Below are 17,072 nucleotides of genomic sequence, written 5' to 3' on the forward strand. Positions count from 1 at the left end.
ATACATAAATAAATGAATATTTTAAAAAATGACTGAAAATGATAAAAATTTAATTTACTCATGTCCCCAAGCCTTTATGAAATAAAAAAATAATAATAACCATAGTGTCTGACACCATGAGGAAAGGAAATATAAAAATTATAGGAATCCCAGAATATGAAGAGAGAGACCTTGGAACCAAGAAACTGTTAGAAGGGACAATCAAAGAGAAGGAACTAAACCTGAAGAAATAGATGAAAATAGACATACAATAAGGAAGAAGAACACCAAACTAACATAATGAAAGTAAAACTACAGCAAGACACATAATAGTCAAGTTTTCAAGAGATGAAGACAAGGAAAAAATAATGAAGCTGATAAGAGGGAAGGAACATAAAACCTATAAAGGAAAACCATTCAGGCTGACATCTGACTTCTCTGAATAAATATTAAATTCAAGAAGAAAGTGGGGTGATGTATTCAACAAACTCCAAATCAACAAATGCCAACCAAAAATGTTTTATCCCAAAAACGCAAGAATACTCAATAAAACTGTCACTAACAGAATCCAACAATGCATCGAAAGGATCTTGCATCATAATAGAGTGGGATTTATTTTGGGTTCACCAGGATGGTTCAACATAAAAATACAATTAATGTAATCCAACACATCAACAAAAAGAAAAAAAAATCCGCAAGGTGCAGCAGACCTCTTCTGTCCCATCTGCTGTTCCCCTCAGCAGAATATTTCAGTATATCTGCCTTTTCTGTTCCCACTCTGTCTCTGGTGAATTCTCTCAAGCTCCTGCACTTCTGGCCCATGCCCTAGTTTTTGAATTCATAAGTAAATAAATTTAAAAAAAAGGAGACAGAAAGTGTCATGTTCCCATAATTCAGACTATACTATGAAGTCATAACACTTAAAACAACATGGTGCTAAAAAATACAGACACACAGACCAGTGGAACCAAATGGATAGCCCAGAAATAAATGCAATCAATCATTGACAAAGGAGCAAAGAATATACAATGGAACAAGGGCAGTTTGTTCAATAAATGGTGTTGGAAATCAAAACCATCATAAAAAAAAAAAAAAGAAAAGAAACTAAACCACTACCTCACACCATGCACAAAAATCTACTCAAAATAGATAAAAGAATTAAACAGGGGATCCTCCCTGGTGGCACAGTGGGATAAAGCATTGCATCATGAACCTCTAAGAAGCCACTATAGCACAAGTTCAATCCGGAAAGCAAGCACCATTATTTACATAAAAAGAATTGTGGATGACAAAAAATCTTTTCTCCTTTTTTTTTTGTTTCTTTGCTTTCTGTTTATATTTAACAACAAAAAAAGATGTTTTTATTTATGTATACTAGAACTGGAGTATAAACCAGAAATGTGGGGGTTGGTGAGAGAATTCATCAGAGACAGAGTGGGTAGCAAAACTGGCAGATCTACTGAAATATACTGCTGAGGGGAGCAGTGGGAGAGACAGGAGGTCTGCTGTGCCAACTACCTGATCTCCCTGGCCGGGGATTGAACTTAAGTTGCAGCTAGTGATAGCTTACAGCACTGTATCTTTTAACTTCTGCACCACCAGGGAGGCCCTTCTTTGCTTTCTTAAAAGATATTACTAGATTTGGATATTACTGTCCCTTTACCGACTCAATCTTTACAAATGCCTACATCGCAACTCACTTCAGTTTAACTGTTGTCCAACCATTTATTTAAAACTATATTCAGAAAATGACCAAGACACATTTCTTTGCTAATTTCATGTAGGCACACTTCTTGCTAAGTTCAGCACACTGATTTTACTCCTTGAATTAATATCCACTTGTAAGCACTTATAATTAATGGCTGTTGAGATAATTTTATTTATTACATTCATTTGTCCTGATAGCTGTCAGAATAAGCTATTACCTTCCCATCCTCTGCCCTCTCTCTGGAATGATCTTCTCCAAGAACTTTAGGGTTTTTCATCATATGTCTCTAAATCACATAAATTTGCATAAGTATGTCCCTAAGTCACAAAAACTTAACTATTGCCACTGTAAGACCTAGCTTAAAACCAATATAAAATTGTTAACTCAGACTCCAAAACTCCTTTCCTGCTCAACTTTGTCTCATTATAAAATCTCATAATTTCTGAGTTACTATATTTAATTTCTGTTTTCTTATAAAGTACTTTGAAGCTAAAATTTTTTTTTGTTTTGTTAATTGTAGAAAGGTGCCTAGCACATAAAAGGCATTCAGTAGTTTGTTGATTAATAAATGTATGAATGAGTGAATGAAGTTGAGGGCTGAAAGGATGACATAATGAGGAAAAGTTACAGCAAAAAAAAAAAAAAATTCCAGAAAGAGGGAGTGTCATGTGAAAATCTTTAATATGGAGTTAGTGTGCTATCATCTCTGGAGAGTTACTAAGTTGAGGGAAGAGATACCAGCAAAGGAAGAGAAGCATCACAGAATGGTCAGATTATGGCTTCTAAGTTTGAGTTTGTTTCCACATTAAAATCTCCATAGCTTTCTGCAAGTTATTCAGACCATTGGGTTTCAGTTATACCAGTTGTAGATTAGGGCTGATAATACACTAAGATATAAAGAATCATATAACACACTAGTATATTATTGCTTTTATTATATTATTAGCAATAGTGATGGTATTTATTATTAAATGAATGGTATGCAGCCACCAACATTTGTGTATAAATGTATTTTGAAATAATATAATAAACAAGTACACATTTGACACCATTTTGAGGAATATGAGAAATGTATATGAATCATCACAGTATTATTCCAATCGCAGCTCATAGTAAACTAGAATGCTGACAGAAAATTCTGGAAATGTTGATAAAAAATTTATAATATAGATATATTGTCTCTGAGTGTCTAAGTGCTTTAATTTTCCACCAAATGCTTAGAATTCTTGACATTAATCAGTGGTTTGTCCCCAATTTTAGGGTCTGATAGCAAAAGTTCTATAGATGAAACTATAATTGAGTTTGGATGTCAGTGCATTATAGAAATCCTCCAAATCCTTTTTTCCACATGTCTTGTGAATAAACTAGTTTCCCCATAGAAAGTCAAATAAAGTGGTGATTGAAAGGCATTCAGCAAAATCTCACGGTGAAAACCACCAGAATATGATTTCAGTTCTTAATGATTACTCTGTCTTGGCTGCTGTCCAAACATTTTCTGTATTGGAAGGTATCTAAGTCATAAACCCAGATTTATTTTCATACTCCTAAAGTATAATCTTTTCAAAAAGTAATTGGCTCAAGAGAATGAAATAGAGGTCAATGCTAAATAAAAAGAGGGACTGGTGGATAATACAAAGCTGATTATGGGAGAGAAGAGAACTAGGTTGAAAACATGTGGAGAGTAATTCTGGAAGTTAGACATCACAACGAGATATGTGAATACCAAAGTGAAGAGTATGACCCTAGGCAAGACTTATAGATTCTTAAAAATTTAATAGGGAAATTTGCCTCCTCTCAGCAACTTTTTTAGAGCCCCTGCGACCTCCTTATTCCTGAGACTGTAAATTACAGGATTAAGGACAGGTGTCAGGATGGTATAGAAGAAGGACACTACCATGTCTTTCTCAGGGGTGTGATAGGAGCTGGGGAGCATGTAAGTATAGACAGCAGCACCATAGAAGATGAAAACTACTGTAATGTGGGACGAACATGTGGCAAATGCCTTTTTCTTGCCCTCCACTGAGTTCATCCTGTGAATAGTGAGGACGATAAAGTAATAAGATCCTGAAATGACTGTGATAGGGATGAGCAGCATAAGAATACAACACAGGTACATGAAAATCTCATAGAGGGATGTATCTGAGCAGGACAACTTCATTACAGCAGGAACCTCACAGAAAAAGTGGTAGATTTCCCGAGATCTGCAGAAGGGAAATGTCATGGTAATGGGAGTGAGTATCAATCCATCCACTGACCCCACAAACCAACAGGCAGCTGCCAGAAGGTGACACATCCTATGGTTCATAAGGACAAAGTAACGGAGAGGATGGCAGATGGCCACATAACGGTCATAGGCCATGGCAGCTAGAAGACAGTATTCTGAACCTCCCAACAGGAGGTAGAAGAACATCTGGGTCCCACAACCCCAGATGGAGATGGTCCTCACATTTACCAGTTTGTTTGCTAGCATTTTGGGTACAGTGACAGAAATATATATTAGGTCCATAAGTGAGAGCTGATTGATAAAGAAGTACATAGGAGTATGCAGGCAGGAGTCAAAGTGGATCAAAATGATCAAGATGATATTTGCAGACACAGCTATTAAAAATATACCAAAGATAAGAAAGAATAGGAAACCAGGGTATGAACTTTGACTAAAGATCCCCAACAGGAAAAATTCAACATCCTGGGTCTGATTGGTCAGCCACATGTTAGAAAGATGATGAAGGAGACTGTACCTGTAGGATAAAAGTAGACATATGTAAGCATATAACACACATTTATTTCAATTCATTCATTTCAAAATATGTATTCAATATTATATATATATATATAATAGTTTATATATATATATATATATATATATATATATATATATATATATGATATGCCATCACATTGTCCCATGTGCTCTTCCCAACCCAGTTTTGATCTTGTTCCCCTCTCCTCCCCCATAGAATATCTCTGGTTTATAGTTCTTGTTGATGTTCTTTTTTACTTTATACTCTCTTTCTGATCCCTTATACTCCTGCTGTGAGTGAGACCATCCGGTATTTTTCTTTTTCCTTCTGGCTTATTTCAGTAAGTATGTGAATTCAATATTTTAACAGAAATACAAACAGGATAACATTAAACATGTGACACATATCAGCTTTCAAAAGATTTATTACAACTATTACAAAGTTGGTCAAATATCTTTATATGTGTCAGTAAAGATATGTTCCAATTTCTCAACTTTCGAAAAATGTCTTAAATACTTTACATAAACATGATTATAAAATATATTTTTGGCCCTCCCTGGTGTCACAACAGGTTAGGATGCAGCACTGCAAGCTGGCCGCTGCCGCTTCAGTGCGAGTTTGATCCCTGGACCTGGAGGTGACCCACATGGCACAGCAGACCTCTCCTGACCAACCTGCTGCTCCCTTCTGCAGTGTACTTTGTCTATCTGACTGTTCTACTCCTCAATCTATCTCTGGTGAATCCTCTCATGGCCCCTGCTCCTCTGGCCTGCACCCCAGTTCTGTATGTATAAATAAATAAATCTTAAAAAAAATAAAAATAGGGCCCTCCCTGGTGGTGCAGCGGGTTAAAGCACCGCACTAAGAAGCCTAAGCCACTTCCGCATGAGTTTGACCCTGCCTGCCTTGGAGGAGATCCACATGGCGCAGCAGACCTCTCTTGATCCACCCACTGCTCCCCTCAGCAGTGTACTTCGTCATTCTGCCTGTTCTGCTCCCCAGGCTGTCCCTGGTGAATCCTCTCACCCTCCACATCTCTGGCGTGTACCTCAGTTCTGTATGAATAAATCTTTAAAAAAAATAAATAAAATATACTTTCATCCTCTACTTAACCTATCTTGGTTTTGTGATCTGTATTAATATAGAGTAACCTAGTAGAGTTTCAGTACTCTTTCATAATCTCAAAGTTACAAGTACCTCAGGTCAATGAAACTTGATGAATCATCATTATTTTCCAAAATTTTCAGTGGTGATTAAATCACACCTAAAATTTCTCAGTCTGAGCTTTATTTTTATCAAGATTAATTTTTTTTTTAAGATTTATTTGTTCATACAGAACTGGGGTACAGGCCAGAGGTGCGGAGGGTGAGAGGATTCACCAGAGACCAAGTGGGGAGCAGAACAGGCAGATCAATGAAGTACACTGCTGAGGGGAGCAGCGGGTGGGTCAGGAGAGGTCTGCCACCCCATGTGGATCTCCTCGGGGCAGGCTGGATCTAACTCATGCGGAAGTGGTTTAAGCTTCTTAGTGCTGTGCTTTAACCTGCTGTGCCACCTGGAAGGGCCCTGTTTTAATTTTAATGGGATTTCGTAACCCTGCTAACTAATTGCAGTCTCTCCATTTTACCCATCACAAATTGGTGAGAAGAAGTTTGCCTAAATTTACTTTTATTTTATTGTGCAAATTGCTACATCATTGCATGAGCATGGGTTTTCTTGAGGGTTTTTCTCTCAACAGATAAATGGTAGCATCATTAAAGTTCTCATTTCTCAGAGCAGTCAACAGAACAATTACCTAGCACCAATTGTAAGGATCTTCTTTCTACTTATTATTTTCTGGACCAGTCCAGGGTTATTCAACACCAATCTTAGATCTGTTTCTTTCTTTTCCAGAATTGTATTATTTATTCATGGATGACTGTTATTTATATTTTCTACTTAATCATAAAGAAAATGTATCTATATCTTATAAATAAGAACTTTTTAAAGGAATCAAAACACTCAGAACACTAATTATACTCAATTTCTCAACATAAATCATACATGCATTATATTCACACCTGTTGCATTTCAATTTCCTCTTGGCACATTTTATATGAAGTCTCTATTTACTCATAATTTTATAAACATGAATTGTTTCAATCAGCCATCATTTTCATTTTGATATTTCAAACTTGAGTGGTCTAATGAACTAATTTCTTTGAATTAGTGGTCTTTCAAGTACTATACTAAATAATTTTGAAAATGTGATTTCTTGCTGGTACCAACATAACACCAATATAGCTTAGTTCTTCCCTGGTATAAATCATACAATCAGTTCCCAGGTAAAAGTGAATTATTTTCATAGAAAAGCAAATTTTGAGCCAATGTTTTGTATTATCTTGTTTCATCAGATATTTTCAAATGTGGACAGAAAGCTAACAAAATGCTATGCAAACTATGTTAGTGATGGAAACAGAAAACTACTCAATAAGGTCACATAATCTTTATATCTCATTGAACAGTGATTTTGGTTATTTTAATTGATATGGAAGAATATTTTGCCAAGAGATTACAATCTTAATATACATATGTGTGTGTGTGTGTCTGTGTGCACGCATCTCTACTATGTGTTCATATAAAATTAAAATGAATTTATAGAAAAACTAACAATAATGACAGTAACTTTGTTATTAACAGAGAAGTAACTTTTGGAAATGCTACAAGATCAGACACTGATAAAATTTGTGCTATCATGGAAAGAATGTCAGCTCAATCAAGAGCAGGTTACAGCAGAAAAGAAAGCAGTTATCACCAGTATAGACCCAAACTAACCATGGGGCTGAAATTCAATAAAGCAATCAATTATTACAAAATCCAGAGGATGCCCAGACAGCAATTACTGACATTAATTTAAGATATGCTTGTGGAAAAGTTGGTATAACTTTGACTTTTTGCCTTAGTGAATACCTCATAAATTTAAACCTCAGCAAAAAAGAAATGATGCAGAGAGTGTGCTCTCTCAGCATGCAGTATAGTCACAATAGTTCTGGAAGGCTTACTTACAAGAAAGTAGAAATAAGAAAAACAGTAACAAGTGAAACAATGGGAAATGATAGGCTAAAGTTTGGGCAATTTTTTTTTAGGAGGTTTATCTAATAGGGCCGTTCCCATGTAGGAGCTGTACATGCAGAGCTGTGAGGCCCATGTGTGACAATGTGATAACAGATCACAGCATCCTGCTCATTACCAATTAAAGCAGGACTATAATAGAATGCATGGACAAATGTAAAGGAAATAGCCATAATATAGCTGTACTAAATTGCATACTTACTTGAAGAAGGGGGCATTTGAAACAGCCACTTGTGTTTAAAAATGTTTATAAATCTTACAGGTGTATACAATTCATATTTATCTTAAAATTCAGAGACAATTTGAAAGGGAAATACAGTTCCTAAAGTGACAGTAGAACACATGCATTCCTCTTGTAACTATTTCCTTTTAATTTTGCAGCTTACTCTCTCTAGCACTCCAATCTCAACTCTCTTTTCACTCTTATACAGAGCACAAACCTTTGTATCTCTCATCTCCTTGAAGTCCTCACTCTCCACCTTAGTCCTTTGAAGGTTTTGGTTAGCAATTAAAATTTTTCTCTCAGAGAGAGAGCAATAGGCAACTTCCCCCTAATCGTCCTTTAGCCAAATCACAATGCCAGCTAAAACCACTTCTCTACCTACTCTGAATCTGACTGAGACTGGGGAAATTTTTAACCACTTCAACTGAATCTACTTCAGGTATAGAACTCCTAAATTCAAGTGTCTCCAACAGATATGCTGCTGCTAGTCCTTTCACATTCTTCCTAGATGAAATGCTCATTTTTTTGCCTTAGTCCAAAAAGGCTCATACCTCTGTCTTCCTTACTCTAAGTTTGTAAACTCTTTTCCAGTTTCTTTGATAAAATTGAAGAAATCAGAAGAAAACTTCCATACCTCCACTAAACTCACATGTACCTATGCCCAGAAGCAATTTCTTTCTTTTACTTGAACTCTGTATATTTCAGAGACCTTCACTCCACTCTATATCTCATCAATTATCCTCTTTCTCTGCTATATCATCTATATTTTGCATATCATTGCTACCTACATATACATATCCTGTTACTGCTCCACAATTAAAAAAGAAAATGAGGAAAAAAATAAATCGAAGCAACTCTTCCTGGAAACAACTTCTCCTCTAGCAAATGTCCTTTCCTTTTTAGTAGAAATTCTTGAAAAATTTAATCAAACTCATTATCATCAATGCCTTCCCAAGCAAGGTTTTATCTTACTTCTGTTTCCCAAATAGTCCCTTGTCAAGACCACCAATAATCTCCATGCAGTATATGCTGATATTTAAATTTAAATGATCATAATTTTGACCATTTATCAACATCTGATATGAAAGATCACTCACTTTATTTGCAAAATTTTATTTTCCTTGTTAAATTTCAAGGGCACCACTCCTACTTTCACTGCTTCTTCCTATTCACTGCTTTCATCCTTCCCCCCACCCCCGTGAGCTATTAATATTGGCATAGTTCAAGAATTCTCTCTTGCAACTACCATCTAATGAAATTCCTTCCCTTGTTCTTATCTTGCAGTTTCAAGTTTGTATGCTTCCAATATATCATTCGATAACTCACATACTTATCACCAAATTGTCTCTTCAACATCTTTATTAATCTAGTTGACATCTGTTGCATAACCATCCCAAGCCAGGTTGGTTTACTGTCAGTTCTCACAGATGACAAGAGAATTTGGAGCCATTAGTAGATTTCACAGTCCTTTAGTACTGAGACAGGGGACTATATACACAGGCAGGCAGAGAGAGAAAGAGAAATTCCAGTTCTGAGTGGCAGAACAGCACTCCACTGGGAAGGCCCCTTTACAATGTTAAATGCCCATAGCCACACAATGGATACATGGTTGCAAATATAAGGTCCATCTGTTGTCTGCTAGATGTCCAAATGTCAAACAAACACACAAACAAATAATAATAATAATAATAAATAATAATAATAATAATAATAATAATAATAATAATAATAATAATAATAAAAAACACCTTTTTAAGGTATGGCACTCTCTGCTGTGTGACAAGTGAAAATAGGCTGATTAATCCATTTTCCTTAAAATGTCTTTCATTTTGTATGTCTTAACTTCTGATCTTGCCTCAAAGACATTCAGAATCAGATTCAGAATCCTCTCCTGCTGAGATATTAATGATTTGAGTTAACCAGTGTTTCAGAGAAACAATCTTAAAATCATCTTTGACCTCTTCCTTTCTCTTTCCACCAACAGTCTATCAGAAATTGTCTATATTTTGACCCACTTCATTGTTCACTTCTCTTCAGTAATTTTCCCATTTAGAAAGTAATTACCAGACATACGTGCATAGAAACTGAGGCCTTTTGGTCACCTGTACCACCACTCCTCTTTTCTAGAACCCTCCACTGTGAGACACACTGGTTTCTGTGCTCCTTGAGCCTATAAACTGAAAATTAGTGCCATCACTCTAACTGGATGTTTGCCCTAATTTCTCTTCAGAAATAACACCTTACTTTTTCTTCATCTGCTTCAAATTCTATCTTTTATCAAGTTCACTATCTTCAGTGTATCCTCACGGACCAGCTAGTGAATATTTCAGTCAGCTTTGTCCCTACCTATCCAGTTCAATTCTTTTTTCTCCTTTGTGTTGCCACTATATTTCTAAATTTTGAGATGATGACATAATTCAATAATTTGTTGTCTTTATTGTTTATTGTTTCCCTTTGATTCAGAGACTGATAATATTCATTCTACTTTGAATGTGAATATCTAGTTGTCTGAGACAGGGAAATTTCTAACCATTTTTGAGTGAGCCTACTTCAGATACATAAGTACCATTTGGAGGTCCAAGATAAAGCAAGTTTGAAGGTAACCCAAATATCCTCAGAAGAGTGTGCCCAGCAGAAATAAGCTTAACCATTATGCCATTATCAAGTTCCCTCTGGCCACATGAAAATGATAGATGATGACAGGATACACTGAGTTCATTATGGATGTCAAGACCAACAAGTACCAGTTCAAACAGACTGAAGAAGCTCTGACATTGACCTGGCCCAGGTCAACACCCTGATCACAGAGAAGTCATGTATTTGACCAGCAGGAGCTGGTCCTGACTATGATGCTTTAAATGATTGCCAACACAATTGGACCATCTAAACAGAGTCCAGTTGGCTAATTCTATTTTTGTTTAATACTATACACACACACACACACACACACACACACTCATCATTGTTCATTTTTGTATGGTTTTTTATGTTTGCTTTCTCTTCTCAGGTGTAGTCCTCATAAAATCTCTACTTCCAGTTCACCCATGCACCATCACCATAGACCCTTTTCTCTTCATGCTCCTGTTTAGACCCCTCTCCCTTTTCCTCCTGCAGGGGAGGGGGAAGAAGTTGGATAATTCTAAATATAATTTTTCTCAAATACAAAAATAGTAAAAGCAAGCCATTTTTGAAAATAGCAGTCAGGACATTACTTCAGATTATTAAGTTTTGCACTATTAATAATGCAGGAAGTTAAAAACCATACATCTTCTGCAGGGGCATGTAATATCCAAAATTACACAATGAATTTCACTGAGGAAGTGGAATTATATTTGCTCACCATTGTACTGGCGCCTCTGTGGACCACCCCTCATTTATATATATTTCCTCATTTGGGGTCCTAACATATATATATTGCTGAAAAGAGAAAAAAGGAGGAGAGGAACACTTTGCAATATTCAGCATCTTTACAATTTTCAGGAAAACAATATCATTTATTTAAAATTAGGGTTTCATTGAAAAACCTTGCTGATGAAAGAAATGTCACCTGGAGGAAAAAAATCTCAAAATTTGAAGTAGTTAATTCTTGATTGAATTCTTTCTTTCCCCCCTTTTGAGGTATTGTATAGGTCCTAAATCTCTTTAATCTCATTTCCATTTATATAATTAGGATACACAATATTTGTACTCCTTATTTGATAACATTTTAGTGAAATTTAGCTACTCAATATATACACCATACTTTTTAAAGTATATCACATGTCACAATATTCACTTACCTATGATAATAAAACTAAGTTATTTTACAGAAGGGATGCTAAATGATGGATAGATGATCAATAGTTTTCACAAAAACGATAAAAGATTATTTTGTTAATCCAGGTCATAAGAAGACTAATATGATGCTCTTTTACAAAGGTATTTTATTTTACATGTAGACTTCTCAACTGATTAAAGCCTTATAATGTTCATTTTGCTGAAATGAGCAAAAAGCATACAAATTATGTAACACTTACAGATCTTATCTCTGCAGAACCTTGGAGCAATTGATGTGGCCAAATCCAGCATTTACAGTGCAGATGGTGAACTTGAAGGATGGTGCTTTCTATACGGTCCACTAATAGGACTGATGTGGCCTCCATGGGCACAGTCCTGAAGGATCTCTTTTGGTCTTAAGTGAATTGTGGATGTTGTCTTGAAGTCCTTTTTATTAACCATCCAGTAATAGAAATGATCTAACACAAATTTCCTTATTCTGTCTCTTTGCTGAAAAATAAATTATAATCTATGTCTTCCACACCATATTATTGCATCATCTTAAAAAAAATGTATCATCTCATTTTGAGGGAAAATAGTAAAATAAATCCAAACAGGAAAAGTTCTAAGTTTAAGAAACTGCCCTTTCCTAATTTTTCCTGAATATTATTAATAATAACTGTTCATTTTAGAAGATTTAGTAACTAAATATAATGATTAAATAATTCATAATTCACATATTTTTTAAAATCCAAATATAGCTAGTAGATTTTTCTTTCAACTGTTTTATGAAGTAAGTCTAAATTGCTTTTGTTTGTAAAAGTTTGCCTTTGTAATTTCTTTTTCCATATGGAATCATCTTGGTGTACTACAATCCCAATTACTTCTTTTTGTTTGTGTTTGTCTTGCTTTTGCAGTTGAATCCCAAAGACATCACTAAGCTGATATTGTAAAGTGTTTTGTCTCTATATTCTGTTTACAGTTTATAACTTCAAGTTTTCAATTAACTTTTAGTTAATTTTTACAAGATATGCCATCATGGCCAAATTTCATCATTTTGTATGTGGCTTTTCAGTTTTGCCATATATATATATTTTCATTCTATATTCTTGACTCCACATAATTGCGCCAAAATTTCTAGGATATCAATTATATTTCTTTGTTTTTTTTTGTGTCTATTTTTATACCTATAATATCATACTGCTCTGAATAGCATCCTTGTAGTATGCAAGTCTTGGAATGTGATGCCTCTTTCTACTTTTTGGACTTGGACTTGCTTTGACCTTTTAGGGTTATTTGTGGTTCCATTTAAAAATTAGTTATATTTCCTTGAAGATAGCTATTGGAATTTTACTTAGTTCCTAAATGTATAGATATATTTAGAGGACATATTATTTTGCCTTTGGATATTATGACCATTAATTTGTGAATTCTTCCAAATACATGAACAAGGTTTATCTTTTTTTATTTTGTTCTTGCCTCTATTTCTTTTAACATGTTTTTTATAATGTTCATTGTTCAGGTTTTTCATTTCTTTTGCTTAGTTTATTCCTAGGTATTTAATATTTCTGCATGAAATTGTAAATGCAAATAATTTCTTGATTTCATCCTTTCTTCTCAACTGATTTCTAACATTGATTTTGTAGCCTACCACTTTACTTTCTGTTTTACTGTTTAGAGTACTTTTATTGTAAATGTGAAAATTGACACTTTACTTCCAATCCAAATTAGATTTATTTTTTTATCTTGTTTCTTGTCTTATGGCTCTATGAGTTTCAGTTCTATTTTGAATAGTAGTGTAAAAATAGGACATTCTTCACTTTTACCTGATTAGTGGAGAACATTTAAGTTTTATTTTAAACATTGAGTATATATATATGACTTGTCATACATGTTCTCTTTTTATTTTGAGAATTCTCCTTCTTATACAATTTATTGAGTATTTTAATCATAAATTTATTTTGAATCTTTCCAAATAACATCTATTGTTATTGTCATATACTTTTATCTTTCCTTTTGTTGATTTGATGAATTACAATGATCAATTTACATGTGTTCAGATATTCCTTCTTCCCTAGAGCAGATCATGGTCATGATACCTGTTTCTTTTAATATACAGTTAATTTTCATCTGCTAAGATTTTGTTAATGACTTTTAAAAAAAAATACTATTTATTTGTGTTCAGGACATAAGTTCTGTTGTTACATTTTCTCTATAGATTTTATCATAGGTAGACATATACAAGATGTATTTCAAAAGATACATCCTTTATCCTTTGTGATAATTATATGTTTAGGTTATATTCAAGTATGCTCAGAAATGGCAAAAACTATTTTTATTATTTTTTAACTTATATAAGTAATGCTCATCTGCTTCACACTATATGTCTTAGGGATATATTATTTCACCAAACCCAGCACCAAAGCCCCAGTAACCCTCCATTAGCCACTCCTCCCACCTTTGCTCTTACCCCACCACATCTCCCACCTGGAAGTCATTCATTATCCAAAGAGTCATTATCCTCCTCCTGTTGTTACCCAGCCCTTTCTCTCTCGTTTCCCTTCCTCTCCTGGATGCCTCAGGTGTATGGTAAGCTTTTTTTTAAAGATTTATTTATTTGTACATACAGAACTGGGGTACAGGCCAGAGATGTGGAGGGTGAGAGGATTCACCAGAGACAGAGTGGGGAGCAGAACAGGCAGATCTATGAAGTACACTGCTGAGGGGAGCAGCGGGTGGGTCAGGAGAGGTCTGCCACGCCACGTGGTCACCTCCGGGGCAGGCGGGAATCAAACTCATGCGGATGTGACTGTAGCTTCTCAGTGCTGTGCTTTAACCCGCTGCGCCACCAGGGAGTGCCCATATGGTCAGCTTTTAAGGTTTTTCTTTGTGTGATTTTTTGTTTGGTTTCTCTATATTTTACAAGTTAAGTGTAACCATACAGTATTATCATTTTTTTCTTTTTACTTATTTTGATTAGTATAATCCCCTCCACGTTCATCCATTGTGCTGTAAATAGCATGAGTTTACCTCTTGTGATTGCTGAGTGGTATTCCATTGTGTGTATATGTACAACACACCTTTTGGTCCATTTATCTGTTTTGGGAAATTTGTGTCATTTCCATATCTTGGCTATTGAAAATAGTGCTTCAATAAGCATATGAGTACAGATTTCCTTTTAAATAATTTGTGAGTATGTTCTTTGGGTAGACATTAAAGAGTGGAATTGCTGAGTTGTATAGCAGATCCACTTTTTAAACTTTTGAAGTTTTTCCACACATACTTCCATAGGAGATGCATCTGCCTGCCTTTCTATCAACAATGTAAGGAAGATCCTGTTTCTCCACACCCTCACCAGCATTTGTTCATTGTGAATTTTTTGATATGGGCCATTCTCAAAGATAGGCAGAGTTATTTCACAGTGAATTTTTTCATATGTCTGCTGACTGAACTAACACTTTGGAGTGTCTATGTAGCTTTTCTGTACATTTTTTGATTTTCTAAAATATAATTCTGTGGTAATTTCAGAGTTGGATGAAGACAATCAAAGGTGTTTACAACTGTTTGCAAGTTGAATTAATTGTCTCTCAAATATTTAATTATTTTATGGAGTAAAGTGTGAAGTGCCAACATTCCAATACTGACTCAATTACAGTATAGTTTATTCAGGAAAACTACTCTGAGAAAATCTGTTTTAAACAGATAGATTTTCACTTTTAATCCTGTTTTACTTTTTTTGGTGGTAAAATGGTTTTCCTGTAAACAATATAAGTTTGGATTTTATTAATCAAATTATACCTTTTCATTGCTAAATTTAGGTCATTTGCATTTAAGGTGATTATTAGTTATGTATGCTCATGGTCAATTTGCTATATTTTTAAATTTGTATATTTAATTGTTTAATATCTTTTTATATTTTGTTTAGGTAAAATTTTCAGTGTCTATGTGTTACATCTACTGATTTTTGTTTTAAAACTCTGTTAAGATTTTCATACTATAAACTAGGATCTAGTTTGATTCCTTCATGGTCAGAAAAAATAGTTGGTATGATTTTGATCTTAGTGTATCTGTTGATGTTTATCTTGTCACCCAGTCTGTGGTCAATCCTAGAGAATGAGCCATGTGGATTTGAGAAAAGTGTGTACTCAGATTTCCTGAGGTGCAGTATTCTATAGATGTCCGCTAGATCCATGTTGTCCAGGTCTTTGTTCAGAGCTTTAGTGTCTTTATTTATTTTTTGTCTTGTTGATCTATCCATTGTTGAGAGTGGCGTATTGAAGTCTCCTACTATGTATGTATTCTCTCTGATATACATTTTCATAGATGACAGTAGTTTCCTAATATATTTTGGTGCTCCTTCATTTGGTTCATATATGTTGATGATTGTTATTTCTTCTTGTTATATTGTCCCCTTAATCTGTGTCTCCTTTAAACGTTTTTAGTTTGCAGTCTATTTGATCTTATGTAAGTATAGCAGTTCCTGCCTTCTTTTTTGGTCCATTTTCTTGTAGGATTGTTTTCCACCCTTTTATTTGCAGTCTGTTTTTATCTTTTGTAGTTAGATGTGTTTCCTGCAGACAGCAGAATATGATGGGTTCTGTTTTCTAATCCATCCTGCAACTCTGTGTCTTTTTACTGAGATAATTTGATATACTGGCACCTACATTTGCCATTATGGTCCTTCTGTGTTTTTATTCCTTGTTTTGAACTGTTCTTGTTCATTCTTCTGTCAGGGGTTTGTGAGTCTTGCTGAGCATGACTTAAGAATGGTGCCAAGACCTGACCAAACCCTAATGTTGCCTCGTCTCAGATCTCTGTTGTGGGGGCAGGAGATGAGGGTAGGACTAGAGAGGCCCCAATTGCCAGTTCCTCTTCTCCACCCCCTTTTCTCTAAGTAGAGCAGTTGCTTTTTTTTCTTTCCCTGCCCCTGTGCAGCAGCTTGGGATCCACTCACCTAGCTGTGTTGTCTCAGTTTATATCCAGGGCTTTGTCGGGGCTGGGGCAAAGAACGGCAACTCTTCTGAGGCATATTCTCGGGTCTGGGCACTCTGGTTCTGAGCTGCAGTCTTTTCCCACAATTTGATTTCCTCTCCCTAGCTGAGTTGTCTCAGTTTATCTACAGGGCTGGGGCAAAAAACTGCTGCAGCTGTGCAGAGCAGCCACAGCTGCCACCACAGTCAGTCTCCCTCTGAGGCACTTCCTGGTGTTCGGGTGTCTAGATTTTTTTTTTCCCAAAAGTTTATTTTTACATCATTTTGCACATTTTTTTTTCCATCTCGATTGTAATCCCCGCGGGTTTCCCATCACCAAATCACCTGTGTGCCAACACCATAGTCCCATGCATTTCCCTCCCTCCCCCCACCCATTTTTGATCCCATTCCCCACTCCACCCCCACAAAATGTCTCTGGTATATGGTTGTTCATTATTTTTGATATTTTCTCGCCTGGTCCATTATACTCCTGCTATGAATGAAACCATCCGGTATTTTTCTTTCTCTTTCTGGCTTATCTCACTAAGCATGATCTTTTCCAGCTCCATCCAAGTTGCTGCAAA

The 17,072-nt window shown here is 35.3% G+C and overlaps 1 protein-coding gene across 1 annotated transcript; it reads right to left on the reverse strand.

Annotated features, from left to right (window-relative positions):
* Window positions 1-3,458: 3,458 nt before the first annotated feature.
* Window positions 3,459-4,397, reverse strand: LOC101626995 (olfactory receptor 2T10). The gene has a single exon (XM_004695564.1). It carries the CDS (start codon window positions 4,395-4,397, stop codon window positions 3,459-3,461), a length of 939 nt encoding a protein of 312 aa, XP_004695621.1.
* Between the last annotated feature and the right edge of the window lie 12,675 nt (window positions 4,398-17,072).

Source organism: Condylura cristata, unplaced genomic scaffold (genome assembly GCF_000260355.1).
Source record: "Condylura cristata isolate star-nosed mole 26May11 unplaced genomic scaffold, ConCri1.0 scaffold00071, whole genome shotgun sequence".
Lineage (NCBI taxonomy): Eukaryota > Metazoa > Chordata > Mammalia > Eulipotyphla > Talpidae > Condylura > Condylura cristata.